At 38.4% G+C, this 24,217-nt stretch overlaps 1 protein-coding gene across 3 annotated transcripts in view; it reads right to left on the bottom strand.

Moving 5' to 3' along the window:
* KMT2C (lysine methyltransferase 2C) overlaps positions 1-24,217 on the bottom strand; it is a 187,654-nt gene that overhangs the window by 129,313 nt on the left and 34,124 nt on the right. For 2 of the 3 annotated variants that reach the window (XM_083376965.1, XM_083376964.1), the window contains exons 2-4: positions 13,982-14,070; positions 5,741-5,879; positions 4,366-4,575 (exon numbers count right to left, since the gene is read on the bottom strand). In XM_083376965.1, coding sequence (XP_083233091.1) covers positions 4,366-4,575; positions 5,741-5,879; positions 13,982-14,070 — 438 coding nt within the window. Of the gene's footprint in view, positions 1-4,365; positions 4,576-5,740; positions 5,880-7,728; positions 7,768-13,981; positions 14,071-24,217 lie in introns of all 3 variants that reach the window. The other variant, XM_083376963.1, reaches the window with a different exon arrangement.

Genomic DNA, 24,217 nt, shown 5'->3' with positions numbered 1-24,217 from the left:
TTGAGCAGGAACTGTGAGTCCAAGAGGCCCCCAAGTTATGAACTGGGTCTTTCTGGGGTAGTGCAGACCAAAGATAATAAACTCCTGGATACAGAAGGGCTCTCCTATAGCCATCCCATGTTACTAGGATTCAGCTGAGGTCTGTTGTTTCCCCATCCAGGTCTCCACAGCCTCCAAGGACCGCAAAAGAATGCCCACAGCATAATTCTCTTCATTTGGGATGGAGATATATAACTGGGTATCATTAGTGTACTTATGATTCCTCGCCCCATGGTGACAAATAATCTTACCCAGTAGATTCATGTAGATAGTAAAAAGGAGCAGAGAAAGCACCAAGCCCTAGCATCCCACAAAGCAGAGTTCAAGATAGAGTACCCTATCAACACTGCTTGAGCCTGGAATCAGAGGAAGAAATGAACCAGCACAAAACTGTGTCATCCCCACCCCACCCACAGCTCTCTCAATTGGCCGAGAAAGACACCATGGCCAATGGTATTGAATGCTGGTACTAGTTTATTATAGGTGATCCTCAACATATTACTATACGCTATTAGATTTGTAAGCCACGATGGTCATAAAGTGGGCCACCATGTAACTAGATCCATTTTTATAACATTTTTGTAGCAGTTATTAAGTGAATACTGTGCTTGTTAAGCGAACACATTGTTTACTATTTTTTGTTTGTTTGTCAGAAATCAGAAGTAAATGCCAGTTTGTAATGAAACCATTGTAAACTGTGTTCGTGTTACTCCAGGAGACTACAAATGTCATAAATACGAGCCAGTTACTGAGTGGCCAAAATGCATTCATATGATTGCAGGGGAGGGGGAGCGATGTGGGAATTTCAAAACTGGATCATAAATATTTTGTGGAGGTCTGTCATATTCCTGAATGGTCACTAAGTGACCAGTTGTAAATCAAGAATTACTTGCATAAGTTTTCAGTAAGATTCTTTCCAGTCTGATTATTCTATCTCCCCACTTCCCTTTATATTTGCCAGAACTTGGAATGGTCAAGTCTGAGATGTTTTCTCAGATTACAGTTCTATCCTGGACTCAAGTTACTTTTATTTGACCATTGTCTTGGTTGCTGCTTTTCCTCCTGTTCCTCAAGGTTATTCCTACTGTCCATTATTGCTCTCTACAACTCTTTTGCTTTAACTGTAACTTGCAAAGAACAAGTAAAAAGAGTATCTTTCAGACATATCAGGCTTTGTAGAGAGTACCAAATATTGTGTATTCTTCAGATTATTTCAATTTTGGAAAAGAAAATGCATAACTTTTCCACGCTAATCCAACTATAGCTTCAGGGATTTTTATATCTGTATGTTGCATAGAACCCACCTTCCAAATCATTCTATTTATCCTAGATCAGATTGGCTCCATCCCTAGCCTTTCATAAAAGGTACCTCACTCATGTGCTTCAGGACCTGAGATCAAATGGCCTTTTGCCAGCTCATCAATTATTTTGTTGGATTTATCCTTGGTGACTTTTTTGGCTTTTCATTCTTTGCCAATATTGTTTTCGTTGCTTTAATATGTTGTTAGCCACCTTTGTCAGATTATCCATTTGAATCAATTATGTGAATAAAATTTTTAATCCTAAATTATTCTGATTTTTATAGTTGATTTTATTGACTGCATTGTACATTGATCAAAGCTCCTTTCTGAGGGAGATGGGTGGTTAAGAAATAAGAAGTGCAAATAAATAAAAATAAAGTCTAGCACAAAAAACTAAACATCCCTATAATTAAAAATGCTTTCCTTATATATTGGCAGAAAGCTACATAGAAAGGTAAGAATTCCAATTTAAAAGAAAACCCAGAACCCAAATACACAACAAATAAACTATTCTTCAATGTGAAGCAAACAAGTTTAAATTGGATTATCAAGAGTTGCATAAACATTTCTAGAGTCATCCCTGTGGAATAACTGCATAAGCAAAACAAGGTTAAGACTGGAATAAATTTATGAAGACTTGTAACTACTGTTGTAGAGAATAAAGGCAATAACCTTGACAGAAATATGCAAGCACCATTAGATAAGGAGAGAGGGCTGAAACATTCTTAAACAATTAGCAAGTACCAAGAAGATAAGTTTATGGAAATGACCCAGGTAGATCCTTCCTGATTCATTGGGATATAAGGAGGAAGGGTGGTAAAGCACCATTGGGTTTGCAAGATTGATGCCAATAGACCAAACCAAAAAAAAAAAATCCATTCTATGTGAAGATTAGAACTACAAATAGCCACAATTGAGCTCAACATTTCTGTTGCTAAGCTTGCCAATTTTACAACTTTTCTTGCCACAGTTAAGTGAATCACCCGGTTGTTAAGTTAGTAACACAGTTCTTTAAGTGAATCTGGCTTACCCACCAATTTTAACAACCCCTTGTTTAAGCAAATGGTTGTCCAAAATTTCTGTTGCTAAGCAAGGTAGTTATTATATGAATTTTGCCTAATTTTATGACATTTCCTGCCATAGTTGTTAAGTGAATCGCTGCAGTTGTTAAGTAACGAACAAGGTTGTTAAATGAATCTGGCTTCCCCATTGATTTTGTTTGTCAGGTCGCAAAAGTGGGTTACATGAACTTGGGACACTGCAGCCATCATCAGTATGAGTCAGTTGCCATATGGCCAAATTTTGATCACATGACCAGAGATGCTGCAACAGTTATTAAGTGTGATAAACGGTTATAAGTCACTTTTTTCAGTACTGTTGTAACTTCAAATGGTCACTAAATTAATTGTTAAGTAGAGGAATACCTTATACTAGGGGTGTCAAACTGCCGGCCCATGGGCCAGATGCGTCACGTGCAAGCCCCGCCCACCCCATTGCCAGCAATGGCAAAACAGTCCCGATATGTTGCGCAATATCACATAACATCGCGAGTTTGACATGTCTGCCTTATACCTTTGCGAGATAGGCTCTGCTAACAGGATCTTGTAAGTCTGATAGTGATTTATCTCCCATCCTTCTTATATAATAGTACTTGTCTAGTTCTGTCAAGGTAATCTCCATTATTTTCTACAGGGAACATTATTTCACTAAAATTAATTACTGACTAGATATAAATTTTATGTGACTAGATATAATTTGCATTTCAATTTAAGAAAAAACTTCAGCACAAATTACATATATATATATAAAAAATGTACCTTGATCTGCAACACCACAAGAGTGACAAACTGTTAATACTGATCAGGAACATGCCTAATTACATTTCAAGTTATTGGAAATTTCACCTCTCTACATTCAAAACATTTGAGATTCTTCAAATACCTGTTGTTGGTTTGTTGACACATATTCAACCCATTAATTCTATGTAGAATAAATTAACTTTTTACTTTAAAAGTTTCCATACTTAAGATGAAGCAAAAAAGGGGAAAACAGATTACATATTCAAATAAGAAGTTAGAGTACTTTCAGTATGTTAAAATATTGTAATCTAGACTTTCCTTAAAAATGATCCACTTTAAATTGGTCCAAAATACTTATTTTGCATAGTTTTTGTTTCATTTCCTACTTCACTGCTTTTGTTTGACTGGCATCAGCCCAGAAATCACCACCAATAAGGAAACTCTAACAAACAAACCTTTTAGTGGCTAAACTTGGAGCCCAGCCAGGATGGCACTAGGGTATGATTGCATCATCCTCCTCGGGGACAGAGATGGTTAGCTGTTCCAAGTAAAGTAATTTTGCCCTTTCCCATAAGCTACAAAAACTTTGATTAATCAGCTCAAGAATCTTTTAAGTATTTTTTTTCAATGTATAAGTGCATCATTCAAGCTCTCAAAAACCAGCTGCTATAGAATGCTCCTTAGGCACAGATAATATGAAATGAATGCAAAAACGAAGACAAGAAAATGGGATTAAAAAGGAAGTGCCAGTTTTTTTGATGTTCGTACAGCTGTGCTTACTAATATGTATCCTTCTCCTTCCACAGATTATAAAAGAGTAACCATACAACAGTCCTCTGATATGAATGTTTCTCAGTATAGTTTGCATGTTCATTCTGTAGCATCGCAGCCTCTTTGTCTAAATTCTGCTTCAATTTGGCTTATCACTCTTGTTTCTAGCCACCCGTGCTCCAGGATTGTGTGTGTGTTTGTATGTTTATTTCTATTTTATTCTTTGACATTTTCTGTCAACCAATGTATTCCTATATTCTGTAAGAAACTTCTGCTTTTGATTCTCAGTTCCCACTTAGGAAACACTCTGGATGTACCTTATGCTAACAACTAACATTTGTTTTATTAAACAAACAGATAAGCAGACTAAAACCCCACACTGCTTCAAAATATTATGCTTAGAAAGAAAATATTAGATAAAATAGGTTTATTTTGTAACAGATAGAAATGCTTACTTTTTTTGTCCTCTTGCTTTGTGGAGGACTGGGTTCTGCCTTGGAATATTCTCATCAATGGTATCTTTGCTGTCAACAGTTTCATTGATATTTAAAGGCTGGTTGTTCCATGGAGCAATAAACCCTGGAGTTGGACTGAATTGTTTAAGCTCGCCTTGTCCTAATGAGCTGCGTTCCCCACAGTAACAAAAAGCGCAGACCTGCTCACTGCTACAACAAGCGGACCAAAAATAAAAAAAGACCAGAAAGGCAAAAGGGAAAGTTCAAATGGTATTTAAAAATGCAAATTTTAAAAAAAAATTGAAACAGAAATTTTGCCATCCAATTACATTAAATACAGTCAATAAATTATTAATAATTAAAATAGATCTAACTTCACCTGTAAATGTTTTCAAATAGTTATCCCTGATGAATTAAAAAAAAAATCCAATGCTAAGCATTCTTGGATTGCCTGTATTATGGGGTGCAACTCTTTTCAGGCTGAAGGTGCGAGACTCTGAAATAGCACGTCAAGAGCTGCACTGTAAAAGTTAGCACAGCCGGGATGAAACCCTAAATTTAATCTTGAATAATAATTACATTTAAAAATAATATTAATTTAAAATTAAGTACTTAAATAACTGACATCAAGCACAATGTGTTTAATAAGATTTTTCTGTTAGATTAAAATTATAATTTGGCACAATTCTCTGAGAAGCGAACATAAAGTTTGAGAAAAACTATATTTCCCTAGGACAAGAATTTTGCTTCCCTTGTTGTCTATGTTTGCTAAAAACTGACAGCCTGGACATTTAGTAACTCATTTTCACCAAATTTGTGTGTCAGTTTGTTCAAAGGACTAAGGCACCAGGGAGACTGAACCAGGAGACTGAATCCTAGTACTGCCTTAGATATGAAAGCCAGCTGGGGACCTTGGGCCAGTCACTTTCTCTTAGCCCAATCCTCCTCACAGCGTTTTTATGAGGAAAACAGGAGAAGGCAGAAGAGATATTTTGGTATGTTCGCTGCCAAAGGTGAGGTATAAATAAATAAATTTACTAAAATATTCTTGCGAAGCAGAAAAACAAATCCAAACTGATTCACAGCTATTTTCAGTGCTTTTTCTTTAAAAAGAAAGCAGAATAAATCTATTTTAAAATTTAGTTAATAAAGTGACTGATTCCTGATTTCTATTTCATCCGAACCACTATTATAACCGCTATTATTAATGTAGCGTTACAGAAAAGTTATGAAACATCCATCTATTTCTCTTGGTTAGGAATGAATAGAATAAACACAATTAAACCATTTATAGACAAATAATCTAAAAAAAGTAGCAGGTGACAATTAAAAGTCTCAGCCATCCTCTCACTCATTCTGAATCTGCCTTGCTAACCTGCTTTTTGCTTCAACACCAACCGAATAATCGGTGTTGGCAGAGTCCACAGCGACTGAGCACTGGAGATCTGGTGTTAGCTTCTTGTCATTGTCCACTTCAGTTTGGGCATCCTCCTCTGTAAATTGTTCCCTGGTATCTGCTTAGCAAGGAGAGTGTAAGTTGATTATAGATTTCATTTTAAAGTGTTTAAACAAAACAAGCCATTCTGTTCTAAGCCACTTTTTCCATTTTCAAACCAAGAGCAGTTATACCACTTTCCTGGGTGGCTCCAATTGAAAGTCAAAACAATCTATAAAATAATATTAAAATTATAAAACTAAATAGATCAAAACATTAAAATGTTAAAAACAACAAAGACCTGGCACCAAATCAAACTTTTAATTATCCAATCTTCTCTAAACACTGGATGGGGGCGGGGGGGGAATCAGATCTTAAATCTTTATGGAAGGCTAAGAGGATAGAGATTTGCCAAACTTTAGGGGAGATAGCATGCCATAGAGTAGGGACTGCCATAGAAAGAGCAGGCTTCCCATCAGATGGTGATATTGAGGGGAAGCGACTAGGAGCAAGCCCATCCTATTTCACCTGGTAGGAAAGATGGTCCTTAGGAAAAGATAACCAGGCCCTGTGCCATTTAGTTTTAAAGGTAATGACCAGCATGTTGAACTGCACCCAGAAAGAAGCTGAAAGATACTGTTGTAGCTCAAGCAACAAGGACCTACATGGGCAAACCTAGGGACCCCCATTACTGTGCACGTTGCTGCATTCTGGACCAGTTTAAGTTCCTCGATAGTCTTCAAGGGTAGCCCCATGTAGAGTGCATTGCAATAATCCAGACAGGAAATGACCAAGTCATGAGTGACCATGAGCAAGGCCTCAAAATTTAATTATTGTTGTTCTCTCTTGCAGGAATGTAAACAATGTGGTGGATGTAGATTTAGGCTGTACAATTGAACAAGCAGAGACTGATTTGTGACTGTCTTCACAGCAGCTGTGAATCACTACAGTATGATAGTTGGAAGTTCTTTTCCAATTCCCATAGAACTTCATTAGCTTTAACGCTTTCTAATTCTTATCAGTCTCACCCCATTCAATAGACCTGCTTCACTCTTACTGTAACATTTTTAGTAGGACACAACAATTGTTATGAGGTAAAGGATATTTGGAAAGTCCACTTCTACCAGGCTAGGAGGAGAGTTAAATCTAAATCCATCACAGATTATGAAAATATAATATTAATAAATATATTCAAAAAAGGACCCAAGGTTAACTGAAGTACAAAGCAAAGGGTACTGGCATGTCAGTGTCCAAACTGAAATGTGAGAAATAAAATATAAAAATGCAAAAATAAAAAACACCTTAAAATATTGAGGGGGGGAGGGAGAGGGAGAGGGAGGGGAGAGAGAGGGATAGAGAGAATATACTTATTTTTTAAAACTTTTTCAAAGCAGATTATTACTAGGTACTGTGAATTCATTGTGACATAAAAACAGAATTAATGAGCAGCCCAAACAAGTTTTAGAGCAAATGGACAGAATTAAGCATGAATTGTTATTTATCTACCCATCATAATCCAAAGACAGTCAGAGGCTTACATACATTACTAAAAATCATGTAAAACATTAACAGTATAACAACCATAAAAATAATAAAAGAACATAACCTAAACATAAAACTATAAATAGTTTAAAAAGAAATAAAGGTGGCTCCAGAAGACATTCTGGAACTGTCTTAAACGCTTTTGAAATATTAAGGAGTGGGCTAGCTTAATCCCAGCTATTACAAAGCATTAGTCCTGCCCCAGAAAACCAGCACCCTGTTGCTTCAACCTGAAAATGTGAGATCAGTCAGTTCTTTGTTTGATGTGTTTGGCTGATATTGGTTGAAGGCTATAATAGGCTATATAATACATTTTTTTAAAATTTGTGTCCCTCCTTAGCTCCAGATAAAACTCAAGGTACTATGAAATTAAGCTATGTACTTACATAAAAATAGCTGATCACGGTAGTCAAAACTAGAGAATTCTTAAAAATAATAAAAACAATATTCAGCTATAGTGAAAGAAAGATATTTCCTGTTAGAATTCTTAATGCAGCAGAATGATGGAGACCGATCAATTTTTTCCATTAATCTGGCTATTGTTTGTGGGATGGAGAGAGCTAAGCAACAGCCAGCATATGGAGGCTGATCTATGATAGGAACAGTAACAGTCTCAGATACAGCAACAGCCAATGTAACAGGAAGACTACTGTCATGTTCACTACAAGCGACATTGGACCCTGAGCCATAGTATCGTGAAATATGAAACATAATACAGCTTGTTCAGTCTGCCTACTTTGGTCTTTGACCAGCATAAAAGGTAAAATTGATAATACAAAACTCATCCATAATTTTGTATTTATAACAGTGTTAATTAATTTTTATGTTTACCACAAAACACCTGTAAATTAAATATAAAACTATAATGAAACACTATGTATGAGTCTAGAATGGAACACTTTTATTATAGCTTCATAATAGCTTTTATAAAATTCAGATGGAAAAACATAAACATTTCTGATTCAATTAGTTAAGAATAAAGTAAGGCAATAAGATATAAGTACTACAGGTTTAAAAATTTAAATACTAAAAATTAAATTAATAAATTACAAAAGTACTTTGCAAAAGTATAAAATAATATTGTCAGTTATAAAATACCGTAATATAAAATAACCCTCACATAAAATTTTAGATAGAATTGCTAAATCACATCTTTTTTCCGTGGTCAGACTGAATAATAATTCTCATGTTTCACTGGCTGTTACCTAATGATACAAGCTCTGAAAAATGGTAACTATAAAGGTTAATGTCACCATTATGATCTGAGAGAAATGAAACGCAAAATTTGTCTTGTCTACCAACAAATCTCTTTAGAAGTAGATTTAGATGTAGGTCAGACATGTCAAACACAAGGCCCGGGGGCCGGATCCGGCCCGCGTAGTAGTTTCATGTGGCCCGTGAAGCCATTCTGGAAACAGTGAGGGAACGGCCCCCACTGCCTTGGCCCCGGCCCAGAGACCCTCCTTCTGCCAGAGACCCTCAGATCTGTCCCACTCCTGCCCAGGACCCCCCATAGGCACACTTGATGCAAACAATGTAGAGCTGGCCATGCCCACCCAGTAGGCCATACACACTCTAGCCACGCCCAGCCCACCCTGGCCATACCCACCCAACCCCTTGAGGGCAACCGCAATGCTGATGCGGCCCTCAATGAAATTGAGTTTGACACCCCTGATGTAGGTGATAAAATTTCATTATAGAAACAGCGAAACTGAAGCCCATGCCCTACAGTTTCAATCAGAAATAGTCTTTGATTTATGACTGTAACTGAACTTGGAATTACGGCCCTAAGTTTCTGCAGTTGGTAAGCAGGTGATTTTGAGGTAGTTGCTAAGCAAACATGGCGGTCATTGAAGGAATCATAATGTTTTTTTGGCCAGAGCTAAACACCAGAAACTGACAAAAAAAGTCAAAAATCATAGTCATATGATCACAGAACACTGCAAACAGCAGTAAAGTTGAGCCAGTTACCAAGCATCCAAAATGTGATCAAGTGACTACAGGGCTGCAGCCCCTGTAACCTGCAAATAGATTTTGGAGTCTCCACCCTAACTTCGGTCATTAAACGACCGTTTGTTAAACTGAGGACTACCTGTATTCCTGAATGCCAGCGGGCAAGTCTAAAAATTATACGTTGTTATAAATGTTATAACACTAAAGGTAAAATCAACAGAATTAAGAGCTGCACATGAATATAATTCAAATAATCTTGGCACTAGCTATAGACCTAACTCTTGAAAAGGATTTGATCATGTTAAAATAATTATTGTATTATTTAAGTTTTAAGGTAGAGTCTCCAAACTTGGCAACTTTAGTGGTCTTCAATTCTCAGGATTCCCCATGGCTGGTGAATTTGGGGAGTTGAAATCAACAAGTCTTAAAGTTACCACATTTGGAGACTCCACCTTAAAACATAAATAAAACAATAATTATTAAGGTAGAAATACAAATATATCACATCATTCCAAGGAGATAAAGCAATCAAAAGAACCTAGGCTCCATATAAATGTTGTGCCTTGCATTTGGCTAAGAAAAGTTTAAGACTGCACATATGTAGCAGTCACCTTTGTTCTGAAAAAAAAAACAAGTATGGAAGCAGTTGTACACTGAGAACTCTGTGTCACATTTGTTAGATCATTTTTTCTGGAGCCAGACATATGATAAACTACCTCCAGGTATTTAAACATGCTATTTCCATCGGTCCACTAGGAATATATCCTTAGTTCCCTGGGGAAAAATGTTTATTTAGCAATTTATTTCCAGCAAAGATGATTTTCTTTGCTGTACTAATAAGAGGCCCCTTATAATTAAAATGTTATTTTATCTAGATAAGAAAATACCTCCTTTCCATCTTATAAATATGAGTGCCGGTTTGGTGAAGTGCTTAAGGCACCAGACTAGAAACCAGGAGACTGCGAGTTCTAATTCCACTTTATGGATGAACCCAGTTGGATGACCTTGGGACAGTTTAAGGCAATGGGTAAACATTTCTAGAATCTTGCCAAGAAAACTGCAGGGACTTGTGTCACCAGAAGTCAATGATGACTCAAAAGCACCCAAAAATGAAACAATACAAAAGTTGTAACTGTAGTAAAGGCTGAGCTCCTCAAGATTCTTTTGAGTGACCAAGTGATCACCCAGATACCTTGCATGGAAATCTGTAATTTATGCACTGAAAAAATAATAATTGCTGAACAAAACTGAAAATAAATGCAGATGGTAAGGCTGCAGCTAGCCTTCCAGCAGTGCTTAGGCAATGCATACAACATCTTGTCAATCATCCTAACTGGCTGCCTAACAAGAAGGAATTTAATCAGCAAGATCCTATTTTCTGCAGCCTTGTCTGGCAAAGAACATCCCCCCTGACCCTGCCAGCTCACTTGACTGATTTATCTTGATTCATCTTATGCAACTTCAGAACAGAATAAGTAACAAAACTTCAGAGCGGGCAAACAAGACAAGTTAGCAGGTACTGCAGTTGAGACAGAATTGCCGTAATGCGATAATATCTATCAGTGCCCGTTAATAAGCCTTGGTGGAGCAGTGGGCTAATGCCTCCTTAAGTAACACCAGCTGCCTGCAATTAGCGCAGGTTCGCATCCCACCAGGCTCAAGGTTGACTCAGCCTTCCATCCTTCCCAGGTAGGTAAAATGAGGACCCAGATTGTTGGGGGCAATAAGCTGACTTTGTAATAATGCCGCTTGGGGTGTGTGTGAAAGCCCTAATAAGCAGGCATATACATAGAATGGAGGCTACTGCTAAGCTTGTAAGCCGCCCTGAGTCTTTGGAGAAGGGCGGGATATAAATGGGATTAAAATAAAATAAATAAAATAAAAATAATAAACTCACTTCATTAGTTTCAGTTTGTTTTGCAAGGCCTAATAATTCAATGTAACAGTCTACGTAAGGCTGGGGTGTCAAACTGCCGGCCCGCAGGCTGCACGCATCACAACAAAACCGCGCCCACCACGGTTCGGAAAAAGCTCCGATACGTCGCACGACGTCACGAGTTTGACATGTCTGACCTAAGGGCAACCAAAGTATTGGGTAAATAACAAAACTGTCTCTGCCATGGAAGAGGCCAATTTAGCATACCTAAATTATCAATCTGATTCTTGAACTAAGTCCCATCCAAAGCCATTGTTCAACACTTCACTTTGCAAATCACAAAAACTGGGCAGATGAAGCAACATTTCTGTCTTCTTTGGATTAGGTTCCAGCTCATTCTATTTATCACAAATCCCATGCAGAGATTCAAAATGTTCAAGGGTTCCAAAGTGCATTGAAGAAACTGGGGTATCTCCAATTTCTAGTTATTCCATTCCCCATTCCTCAGTAAATTTCATACAGTTTCACATATATGCTAAACAATATGGAACAGAACTGTTTTGAATACATCTTAATTGCTACAGTGCAGAACAATAATCCCAAAGCATCACTTTTGGGAATCAACCATCCAAATGCAAAAACACAGAAATTTATTATAATATACCTCCAAAACCAAATTACACAATCAATCCAAGGTTAATAAGGCTACTAAGAGAACTACAAACAGGACTGTATTTCTTGCCCTCCATTACTTTGTAAAATTCATCTTTTTTCCCAATCAAAATAAATCTAAAAATAAGTTTAACTCAAGAGTCCTTTGAGCTTTGTTAGTAACAATCTATAAATTATGGACGGACTGAATGTTGTTTGACACTGGTCTATAACTGATAATGGTCAGCTTTTATCAAAAGCAACGTAATCACTATTTCAAGAGAGTCTAGTCTGTTTTTCTTCTCAAGGAAAAAAATGAGAAGAAACTGGCACCAAATAGATATTCTTCTAGATGTAGTAGATGGATGATTAACACCGTCCAAGGAAACCATTCCATAACCAAAAGGCCATTATGGAAGCACATTAAAGTGAAGTCCAGGTCATATCAGAAATAAGTAAATGTTATCTTTGAAGTGTCTTGCAAGTATGTCAGAATGAGCCATTTAAAGGCACATCATAAACAAAGCATGCAGGCATTACCTGTTTGAGATGAAGGGGATAGATAACTCTCACACAAAGGCAGGGTTCACCCAATGCAAATGAGTATTTTTGTATAACATTCAATACAGGTAGTCCTTGACTTAGGACAGGTCACTTAACAAACCAAAGTTACATCAGATTCCCCAAGAACTACTTGCAACCCAGTTTCAAAGTTACGATGACTACAGTAACCCCACAGTCATTTGCTCTTACAACTGACTGCAAGGATGCTCAGACCTGCTGGGTCCCTGCAACCACTTATCCACCCATTGGAGATCAGGCAGCTGTAGCAGGCATGAATCAGCTGGTGCTGGCAAGCCTCCGTTTCCTTCTCACCCAGCAAGCAAGGAGTGGTCAAGGCAGCCAGAGTTTCCAAACTGCAACTGGTCTGATCTTCCCTTGCCTGCTGGATGGGAAGAAAGCTGAAAGATTGTCAAGAAGTGGAACATAGGGTGCCTCAAGTGGTGGGGGTAGCCTTGGGAAGCCTCCCCTACCCCCGAGGCACCATTCTCTTATTCATTTAATTTCTGCATCAAAGAAAGCAAGGAGTGGGGTTGGTAAGTGAGGCTGTTTTGCTTAACAACTGTTGTGACATGTGACCATAATGGATAGGCACCATTAGGGTCATATCTCGAGGACTATCTGTACTCCAGGGGTGTCAAACTGCCGGCCCACAGGCCAGATGCATCATAGTGAAACCAGGCCCACCCCACTGCCGGCAATGGCAAAAAAGTCACGATACATCGTGACATGTCACGTTACATTGCAAGTTTGGCACCCCTGCTGTACTCAAATAAATGATGTATGGTTTGACATCATGTCCTGATTCATACGACTGAAAGAGCCACAAATGCATGACACAACACAAGAGAACAATCCCATCAGGGCAGGATTCAGGAGTCCATCTGCATCTGAAAGAGAAAGTTCACTCTTTTGAAGACATCAAAGTTCACATTCTGGGCAGAAAAGACCCCTGGCTTGAAAGAGAAGTCGAAGAGGCCATTTATGTCAAAATTGAACACCCTCCCTCAACAGAGGAGGAAAATACGACACCACCTGTCAGCAATCCCAAGAAGGTTCCACACCGGTTTACACTTGGATTCAGACAACTCTGAAGTGGCCTCAACGAATCTCAGAGTGCTAACAACCGAATGACTTGCAAAGAATAGAAATCCTTTCATTCCTCACCTGTCAGTTAGAACTGAAGAACTTCTTGGATGAGAAGCGAGAGGTTTTTCAAAGGAAAAAAACAAACAAACAAGGTGGTCCAGTAGCCTTTTGGGGGAAAAAACACCTTTGGAATAGAATTGCTAGGTTCACACACGACACACTGAACCAAAGTTGCCTAATGGGATTGGCAGCCCTTGCAAGGACTCCCACTTCCAACTGGGATCCAATACCAAAATGGCACTTCCAAGTGCAGCTACCATCCTGTCTCAAGGCTGCTTTCAGAGTGGCTGCCAGATGTGATGCTTCCAGCCTAGCAACTCTAAAGTTCCCTTTTGCGACTAAAGCTAAAATGCTATCGACCCTGCTACCGTTTTAGCTATTCCAGTGCGTAAATTCAATTTGGACAGTTGCTAGATCTATCTGTATCAGTCCTACTCTATTTGCCTTACCAATTTCAACACTGTTTTCCGTTTCTGCTGCCTCCAATCCATCCATGCTGTCTTCATCCTCCACCGTAGGTTTTCCTCTATTTCGAGGCCTACGAAAGAGAAACACAATTTATAATATTAGGGGGGGGGAAAGCACAAAATTATCCAGGAAATTATTTTTGCTCATTACAGTAATAAATTTTCTTAAAACATAAAACATTAAATCTTACCAAGACTAATGGGTGAAATGTACAATAGAGAGAAATGTTGAGGTATACATTTTCTACTTGCTCCTAATGTAACATCAGAAGCAAATAAACCACAAGTATATCCTCGACCTACGACCATAACAGAGCCCAAAATGTCTGTTGCAAAGTGAGACAGTTAAGTGACTTTTGCCTCATTTTATGACCTTTCGTGCTGCAGTTGTTAAGTGAATCACTAGTCATTCGGTTAGTTCAGACATGTCAAACACAAGGCCCGGGGGCCGGAGGCGGCCCGCGAAGTGGTTTCATGCGGCCCGCGAAGCCATCCTGGAAACAGTGAGGGAACGGCCCCCATTGCCTTGGCCCTGGCCCAGAGACCCTCCTTCTGCCAGAGACCCTCAGATCTGTCCCACTCCGGCCCAGGCCCCCATAGGCACCCTTGATGCGAACGATGTAGAACTGGCCACGCCCACCCAGTAGGCCATACGCACTCTAGCCACACCCACCCAGTAGGCTACGCCCACCCTGACCATACCCACCCGGCCCCCTGAGGGCAACCGCAATGCTGATGTGGCCCTCAATGAAATTGAGTTTGACACCCCGTTAGTTAAATGAATCTGGCTTTCCCATTGACTTTGCTTGTCAGAAGGTTGCAAAAGGGGATCACGTGACCCAGGGACGCCGTTACTGTCATAAATATGAGCCAGTTGCCACGCATCTGAATTTTTATCACCTGACCAGGAGGTGCTACAACGATCATAGATCATAAGAGTGAAAACTGGTCATAAGTCACTTTTTTCAGTCCCGTTGTAGCTATGGTCACTAAATGAACTGTTGTAAATTGAGGACTACCTGTACTTTAATAAAAGAGTCTGGATCCTAAAGGGGATCCCCTCCTTTAAATAGTAATGAGCAAATCTTTTTAACAGATTTCTCCATTCTAAATAACATTGTGATCTAAACTAACTGAGTATTTATCTTTGGATCTTGGCCATATTTTAAACTTCAAAATAAGACTGCAACAATTTTATTTGATGAATAAAATATAAAGTCTTTGGGTCAATTATTAACAATACCACGTTTAATCCAGCAATAGCACAACACCCAGTCACTTCTCAGAGATGTGCGGCTACTGTATATAAATTAGATTAATAAATAAAAGTAGAATCTGTAGAACTTGTTTTGATACAAATATAAGATAGTACTTTTGTGCATATGCAGCTGAGATTGCTTGTTCTAAACTTAAAGCAAACAAAAATATTTACTTATATAGATTATAAACTTGAAAAGCTTTCGACTGATAAAAGTAGGTCTAAAATTTGAAACTTTGCAATATTATTGGAGACTGTAAGAAAAGTGGTGGCGAAAACATCAAAATCAAAAGGGCAAAAATTAGAAAAGACACACAAATATACTTTCCATTATCTATAATAATTCGAAAGTTATCTGATATTTTCTCTGGTATTTTAATTTTATAATAATTCTGCAGTTAAAATATTGATGTCAGTTATTTGTGAGAGTAATACAATGAAAATTATCGTTACAATGCTTGGTGTTTGATTTTCATTTTCATTTTTATGCAATATACACTCTTGAAGCGGATATGATGATGAAAGTAAGTTCCTTTAACATAAAGAATTTAACAGCCAACCTTTTAAAAATATTCTCTGAGAGGTCCAGTAAACATGGCAAAAAATCTTTTGGTGGATTAGTGTCATCTTAATATAAAAATCCATATGCTCATTTCCCATTATCGTTCCTTTCTTTTTTAAAAAAATATTTCACAACCTTTTCTTTATAAATTACTTTTCTTTATAAATCAATCCTGTTAGTGGAACACGGCTGGGATGCTGGGGTGACAACTGACAGGCTTGCCATGTGAGGGTGTAAACTCCCATCACTTGTTCCAGCTCCTGCTAAAGCAGCAGTTCGAAAGCAGGTGACCGCAAGTAGATAGATGGGTACCACTTTGGAGGGCAGCTTAATGGGGACATGAAAGGAATCCCCAACTAAGTGCCCCTTGGGCAATAATGATGTCATCAGCTAATTCTTTCAATCTGGAAGCACTTTGGTGCTCCCAATATGACTGTAGAACCATGAACTGTAAAACACTCTAGAGCACGGGTGTCAAACTCATAACGTCACATGATATGTCGCAACGTATCTCAACATTTTTCCCATTGTTGGCAATGGGGTGGGCGCAGTTTTGGCACGAAGCATCCAGCCCCTGCTCTAGAGGATAGATCCAAAAAAAACTTAATTTGAATTTAATTTGTTTTTATTTTTGACTAAAGTTTATTTAATTTTATCTCTCTAGGAAAATATTAAATGATTTTTCCCTTCTATTGCATTTAAAATTACAAATGATAACATGTTTGGATTTCTCAGTTGTCTGTAGGCTTTTAGATTTGGAAAATGATTCTATTAAAATGACTATTTGTTTTCAGTCTAAGAATCCATAATACTAAATCTATACAACATGTAAATGCTATTGGGGGAAAATAATACAAATATTTAAGGCTTATGCAGTACACTATATGAGTCTATATGCAGTTTTATACTGCATATTAAAAATGTTTCTTAATGCTTATATCAATTTATCTAGAACAAAATTAAACTATCATGGTCTATTTGCAGATGCTTTATGGTTGATGTGACCTTTTATATGTATTTTTTCTCCTCTATCTTGCTAGTTTTGATCAAAGAAAAATCTTTATTACATGGTCTGTAGTTAACAGTTGTATGTATTTGAAAAAAAAACCTTATGTAGCACTCTTATAAAACAGTCTTTCAGCTGAGGCCTTTGAAGTAAGTTCCTTTGTGTTCAGTACAATTTATTAAGGTAGGTGTGATGCTTGTAATCCTTCATGCTCTAGACACAGCATCCAATGTAAATACTTTTTTCTTATTTAAGCAGTAGAGAAATCTGTGCAATACCAATAGGTAATTCCAGATCAGTTGCAAGTTTTTTGCAATCATGAAAGATAATGAAATCATGAGAGAATAATAGGTCATTATTGCTGTGAACATTATTCAAATCTAGGAAAATATTGATATTTTAAGAATCAAATCAATAGACTCAACTTAATTCTTCCGATAAACTTAACAATCAATCCTGATTCAGAGAAAAGTGAAAATAAATAAAGTTGTATTCATATGAGAAGGAAGAAAGAAGATATATTCCAAAAGTTACAATCATATCCTGTACCTCGGAGATAATATGTCAAGATATATCACTGAAAATATTCAGTCAAAATTATGAAGACCACACTGATGTGTCTCCTATTTTTCTATTTCCTCATTGTAAAAATTTACAGCATGGTAATAATTGGCAGGGACAAAATTATATAGCAATTAGGGCATGACAGCAAAAGCAAACAAGTACCGAAGGTAACAAGCAGGTAATTATCACAGCAGCTTGAAAGGGGCATAATCAAATCAAGTGAATCATTCCACCTACATAATAAATGTGAAGTCCCTTTATGTCCAATGCAACTTTTACAACAGCTGGTAGTGGAACCAGTCTACTTTCCAAGTGTAACTCCTTTGACATATCCTTGTGTTAAGCTCAGAGAACTTTTCTGAAATCAATGTTTCAGATATAAAATAATAGATTTAATAGAAATAGAGGTTTAAAGATTGATATTTAATATTTGCATTAAATATTAAAATACTGCATTTCTACCTTTTTATCACACTAAAAGGTGACTACAAGGATTTTAGAGTAGCTCTTGATCATATTTTACTACTACATCCACTTCTTTTAATAGGCGGTACATGAAAACATTTCAATTGACTTTTCCTAACTGTAATGTCTAAGAATACATTTATATCTAATGAAAATCCTCTGAAGAGTTGTTATATTATGGTGTATAACTTATCCACAAAGGATTTTTCAAAATCCCTGTGAGATATAATTATACAGTCCTTTTACAATTTTAAGCACAAGACATTCCTGCAATACCTATACTGTATCCTGTTTCCATTATGGAATAAAGCCCTTATTCCCAAGTACTGCTGCTTGCTGGCCAATTTTTGTTAAATACCATGTTTCCCCGAAAGTAAGGCCTAACCCAAAAATAAGCCCTGGCTTGATTTTTGGGGGTGGGGCTAATATAAGCCCTAGCTTTGGGGCAAGGCACACACCTAAAAATCAAGCTAGGGCGGGGCGAGGAAGCTGCCCTACAACCTTGCAGCCAGACCACTCCTCACTGGCCCAATTCTTCTCAGGCATCCACAGGCCTGCAGTTTGCAGTCAGGCCTTTACAGAAGGCCACTGCAGCTGAGAACTGAGCTATGGATTGAATCCATTGCTCGGTTCTCTGCTGCAGAGGCCTCCCCAGAAGGCCTGACTGTGAAATGCAGGCCCGAGATCCATTCTGAACTGTAGAATGAAGCTTCTCCTTCGGCCGCAGAAGAAGTGGGCTGGCTGGCTGGGACTGTTGGTGCTGGAGGTGAGTGAAAAAGCCACCCACCGAAAATAAGATCTGGTGCCTCTTTTAGAGGCAAAAAAGGCCCAGTCTTATTTCTGGGGAAACACTGTATATCGAAACTGCAGTAAACAACAGTAGACAATCTAGAGAAATTTTTTTTAAAACAAAATGCTAGCTTCAGCTCAAAAGTTTCTTGTTAAGATAGTTGAAAGGAGTTTCTTTACTTCCTTTTTCCTAGGTACTTGGCGCAAGTCACAACTTACAATGTCGCCTAGTAACAAAGAGAACCAGTAAGTCCTATTTTAATCTTGGGCTTTGAACATCAGCCTAAGCAACTTATTCGAAATAAGAGCAAGCTACTTGAAAACTCTCATCTACAGTGTGGGTGCATATTCTGCCTTCAGACCTGATACATCCATCCTTTCAGTTTATTAGTTCTGATATTCTTCCGCTTCAGACTCCCATTTTTCCCCACATGTTCTGGAAAAAAGTCATCCAATCCCTTGAAAGTGGGGATATATTATCAGTTTTGCTTTGTTCTGTTCTGTCAAAGACATATTTATGGAAGATTCTAAGCAAGACTTGAAGATCTTCTAAATTATTGGTTTAACATTTTAAACAATACATTTCAAAGATACTGCATTTAACTACACAGATTCAAAATTTATCTCCAATCAACCATAAAGGATTTGGAATGGCCTATACCACAGGTCTGCAACCCGCGGCTCCGGAGCCGCATGCAGCTCTTTCAGCCGTCCCCTGCGGCTCCCAGTCCTCTGCCATGTGCAATCCAAAAAAAAAAAAGGTGGGACTAAAAAAGTTCAACCAATCAATTCAAATATGCAGGGTAGGTGCATATCTCGCCTTGGCTCCTCTTCAGTCAAACCCTGTACTGCACATGCGCGCATGTCCGCGCATGTGCACACATTTTTTTGTGACTCCCAGTTTTTCCTTTTGTGAGGGAACCGGTTCCGAGTGGCTCTTTCACTGTTTCAGGTTGCTGGCCCCTGGCCTATACAGTAGCGATTAATTATACACCATCATATTTGAATATTAATCAAATCTATGGAAGGACACCAAATATGCAGCATATGTAGCAAAACCTGAAAATATTTTGAACTAGAAAAGTTCTGTAAGGAAAAGCGGAGGGGAGGAGATCCAAAAGTAACTCTATATTACAGGAAACATTTGGATGATATTATTTCTGCCCCCTGAGGTTTCTATAAAAAGTACTTGACTGACAAGGTGTCCAAACATTTGTACACATAGAAGCTTATTTTGAAATTGTATACAACTATACATACTTAGTAACCAAATATTCAAATTATCAATTTTTTAAAAAACTTTGTATCATTTCAAAATAATTTCAACTTCTTTTCATTCAGGATTCCACTGAAAGATACAATTTAAGGACACCTACATTTTTATTTATAAATTCAATATAGCAAAGTCTACGATTTCTAAATACTCCATGGATAGTAGTAATTACCTATTTGGTTGACAACACCTGGATACATTATTCAGTTGGCATATTTATAAACCATTCAATTAACTCTGTTTTCCTTTTTTTTCCACTACAGATTTTAAAATGAGAATTCTACCTTTCTGGAAACATAATTACTGAGAGCTAATTCACAGTCTTGAAAGCAAACTGAAGTACTCACATTAGAGTGAAAGGGTTACCCATTAAAAACTAGTTTTCAAGGTTTTTTTAAATAGAAGCTACGATTTTAAGGAATCATCACAAAGCTTCTGAAAACTACTCTAGTGGAAGTTAACTTATTATTCCTTTTAGTGTGGTTTGGGTTCAACTATTTTTTTTAATAATATTTATCGTTCTTAAAATAAAACTGAAAAAAGCAAATGAAATAAAACACATACATACATAAAAAATACATAATGTTCTTTAAACAAGTCAAAAAACAGAAAAATAAAGTATGTTACGGTAAACAGTTGCAAACACATATATAATTATCTAATGAAAACTTATGCAAATATATCCTAATACTCAAATCTATTATATTTTGTGTAAATGAATCCTTTATTTCATTGTAATTATCCATACAAAGTTTACCTCTATAAGTAATCCACCCCTGAACAGCATGTGCAACCAACTCTTCAATCTATTGAGTAAACGGGGCCACACATTTATCTTTGCAATCAGTCTTTCAGCTATAGTAAGGGCATGGAGAATCCATGTCTGGTATGGATTCAATGACAACAAATTTTGAATTAACCGTGGGTTAAACAAACAAAGAAGGATAATAACTGTTTTGGTAAACATAAATAGAACTAGATAATGCTGTAAACTCTAATGCTGATTTATACTGTGTAACAGTCATTACTATTATTTATATAAACTAAAAAACCTGCATCACAAAGAATTAATGAATTTATTATTACATAAAATTGTGTAGTCTGAAAACCATTAAAGTTTTGAAGTCTTTCGAAGTTACACTTCATTGGCTATTTAACCTAGAAACTGTAACATGTTAAATTATTGTAACATAGGGTTCCTCTAAATGAAGATTATGTGTCAGATTAAAATCACCTTTGGACCTCTTTGGAAAAACCTGAGAATAGGTCCATTCAAATTCTGGGGTGCCCCAGGGCTCTGTTCTGCGCCCAGTGCTCTTCAACATCTTCATCAACGATTTGGGTGAGGGGATAGATGGGGCTCATCAAATTTGCAGATGAAACCAAGCTGGCAGGAATAGCCAACACTCCAGAAGACAGGGTTAAGATACAGGAGGATCTGGACAGACTTGAAGATTGGGCGCTATCCAACAAAATGAAATTCAATGGCAAAAAAAGTAAGGTTCTACATTTAGGCAAGAAAAACCAAATGCACAGCTGTAGTATAGGAGGTACCTTGCTCAATAGTAGTAACTATGAGAGGGATCTTAGTCCTAGTGGACAATCACTTAAATATGAGCCAGCAGTGTGCTGCAGCTGCCAAAAAAAGCCAACACAGAGCTAGGCTGCATTAACAGAGGGATAGAATCAAGATCACGTGAAGTACTAATACCACTTTACAATGACTTGGTAAGGCCACACTTGGAATACTGCATCCAGTTTTGTTCACCACGATGTAAAAAAGATGTTGAGACTCTAGAAAGGGTACAGAGAAGAGCAACAATGATGATTGGGGGACTGGAGGCTAAAACATATAAAGAACGGTTGCTGGAACTGGGTATGTCTACTTTAATGAAGAGAAGGACAAGGGGTGACATGACAGCAGCGTTCCAATATCTCAGGGGTTGCCACATAGAAGAGGGAGTCAAGCTATTCTCCAAAGTACTTGGAAGGCAGGACAAGAAGCAACGGATGGAAACTAATCAAGGAGAGAAGCAACCTAGAACTAAGGAGAAATTTCCTGGCAGAACAATTAATCAGTGGAGCAACCTGCCTCCAGAAGCTGTGAATGCTCCAACACTGGAAGTTTTTAAGCCATTTGTCTGAAATTGTATAGGGTTTCCTGCCTGAGCAGGGGGTTGTACTACATGACCTCCAAGGTACCTTCCAACTTTATTATTATTATTATTAAATTCAACTGCTCACTTGAGTTGACTATTATAGATACTGGAAGAGGTGATGATACAAAATACTGAAAAATGTTCCAGTCACATCTTTATATACCTGTGGTTTTGCATACTTCCTTTGAATTTATCTCCAATTTGAAATTGTAACCTTAGTTTAAAAAAAAGTTGTGCAAGATTGTATATGATTTTCTTTTACCATTTGAGACAACACATTAGTAACTGAACAATACAAGTTAATACATCATATTCTCCAGCCTTCAGAATTATTTTCCCCCAAAGGATTTTTCATTTATCTTGAAGATATTCACCATTACAAAATACTTCTAAGATACAAATCAGTTTATACAGGTATTCCTCGACTTATGATCACAATTGAGGCCAAAATGTTTGTTGCTAAGTAAGATAGTTGTTAAGTAAATTTTGCCCAATTTTATGTCCTCTCTTGCCACAATCATTAATGGAATCATTACAGTTCTTAAGTTAGTAACATAACTGTTAAGGGAATCTGGCTTCCCCATTGACTTTGCTTGTCAGGTCACAAAAGGGGATCACATGACCCCTGCACGTGTCATAAATATGATCCAGTTGCCAAGTGTCTGAATTTTGATCACATGACCATGGGGATGCTGCAATGGTCATAACTGTGAAAAATGGTTGTAAGCAGTGGTGGGATTCAAATATGTGAACAACCAGTTCTCTGTGTGGATGCCGCTTCCGTAAGTTCATTCTGGGCCTGGGCAAAAAAACTTAGCTACTGGTTCAGCCAAACTGGTGCGAACTGGATGAATCCCACCACTGGTCATAAGTCACTTTTTTCAGTGCCGTTGTATTTGGAACAGTCAATAAACGAACTGTTATAAGTCAAAGACTACCTGGTCTGAATCTGACCGATTGCGACTAAGAACCTTTACAAGGTCTTATCTCGCGGCGATGAGGACGGCGAAGTCTAATTACTTCACTGCCCTCATCGTGTCCACAGATAATCGCCCGGCTGCCCTGTTTAGGGTGACTCGCTCTCTCCTTAATCAGGAGATAAGGGAAGAGCCCTTGCAGGGGCGGGCCGAGGAGTTTAGTCATCTGGCGGACAAAATCGCTCAGATCCGGACCGGTCTGGACTCTGGGCAGTCTGACATGGAGGAATCGAGCGGTCTTGAGCATGTTATCTGGACTGAGTTCGATCCAGTGTCCCCTGATGACGTGGACAGGACCATGAGGAGACTGAGCTCCACCACTTGTTTATTGGACCCATGCCCCTCCTGGCTGGTTTATGCGGCCCGGGAGGAGACACGAGGCTGGTTCCAGGCAGTAATAACTGCTTCCTTGAAGGAAGGTATCTTCCCTGCCATCTTGAAGGAGGCAGTGGTGAGACCCCTCCTCAAGAAGCCTGCCCTGGACCCGGCTGTTTTAAATAACTATCTTCTGGTCTCCAACCTTCGCTTTTTGGCGAAGGTTGTTGAGAGTGTGGTGGCGCATCAGCTTCCTCTGTTCCTGGAGGAAACTGATTATCTTGACCCATACCAATTGGGCTTCAGGCCTGGGTACAGCACGGAGACGGCGTTGGTCGCGCTGGTGAATGATCTCTGGCGGGCTCGGGACGGGGGATGTTCCTCTGTCCTAGTCCTGTTAGACCTCTCAGCGGCTTTTGATACCATCGACCATGGTATCCTACTGTGGCGTCTGAGGGGGTTGGGAGTGGGAGGCACTGTTTTACAGTGGTTTTCCTCCTATCTCCTGGGCCGCTCGCAGTCAGTGTTGACGGGAGGGCAGAGGTCCGCCCCGAGGTCTCTCGTTTGTGGAGTTCCTCAGGGGTCGGTCCTCTCTCCCCTCCTGTTCAACATCTATATGAAGCCGCTGAGTGAGCTCATTCATGGTTTCGGGGTGGGGTATCATCAGTATGCTGATGATACCCAACTTTTTCTTTATACCCCGAACCAACCCAGTGATGCCCTCGACGTGATATCCCGTTGCCTGGAGGCGGTCCGGGTTTGGATGGGGAGAAACAGGCTTCGTCTCAACGCTGCCAAGACTGAGTGACTGTGCATAGCAGCATCTCGGGTTAACCAGTTTGTTCCATCA

Source organism: Vipera ursinii (assembly GCF_947247035.1).
Source record: "Vipera ursinii genome assembly, chromosome: Z".
Classification (NCBI taxonomy): Eukaryota; Metazoa; Chordata; class Lepidosauria; order Squamata; family Viperidae; genus Vipera; species Vipera ursinii.
Note: the sequence above shows the minus strand (reverse complement) of the source record. Positions and strands in the feature narration are given on the sequence as shown.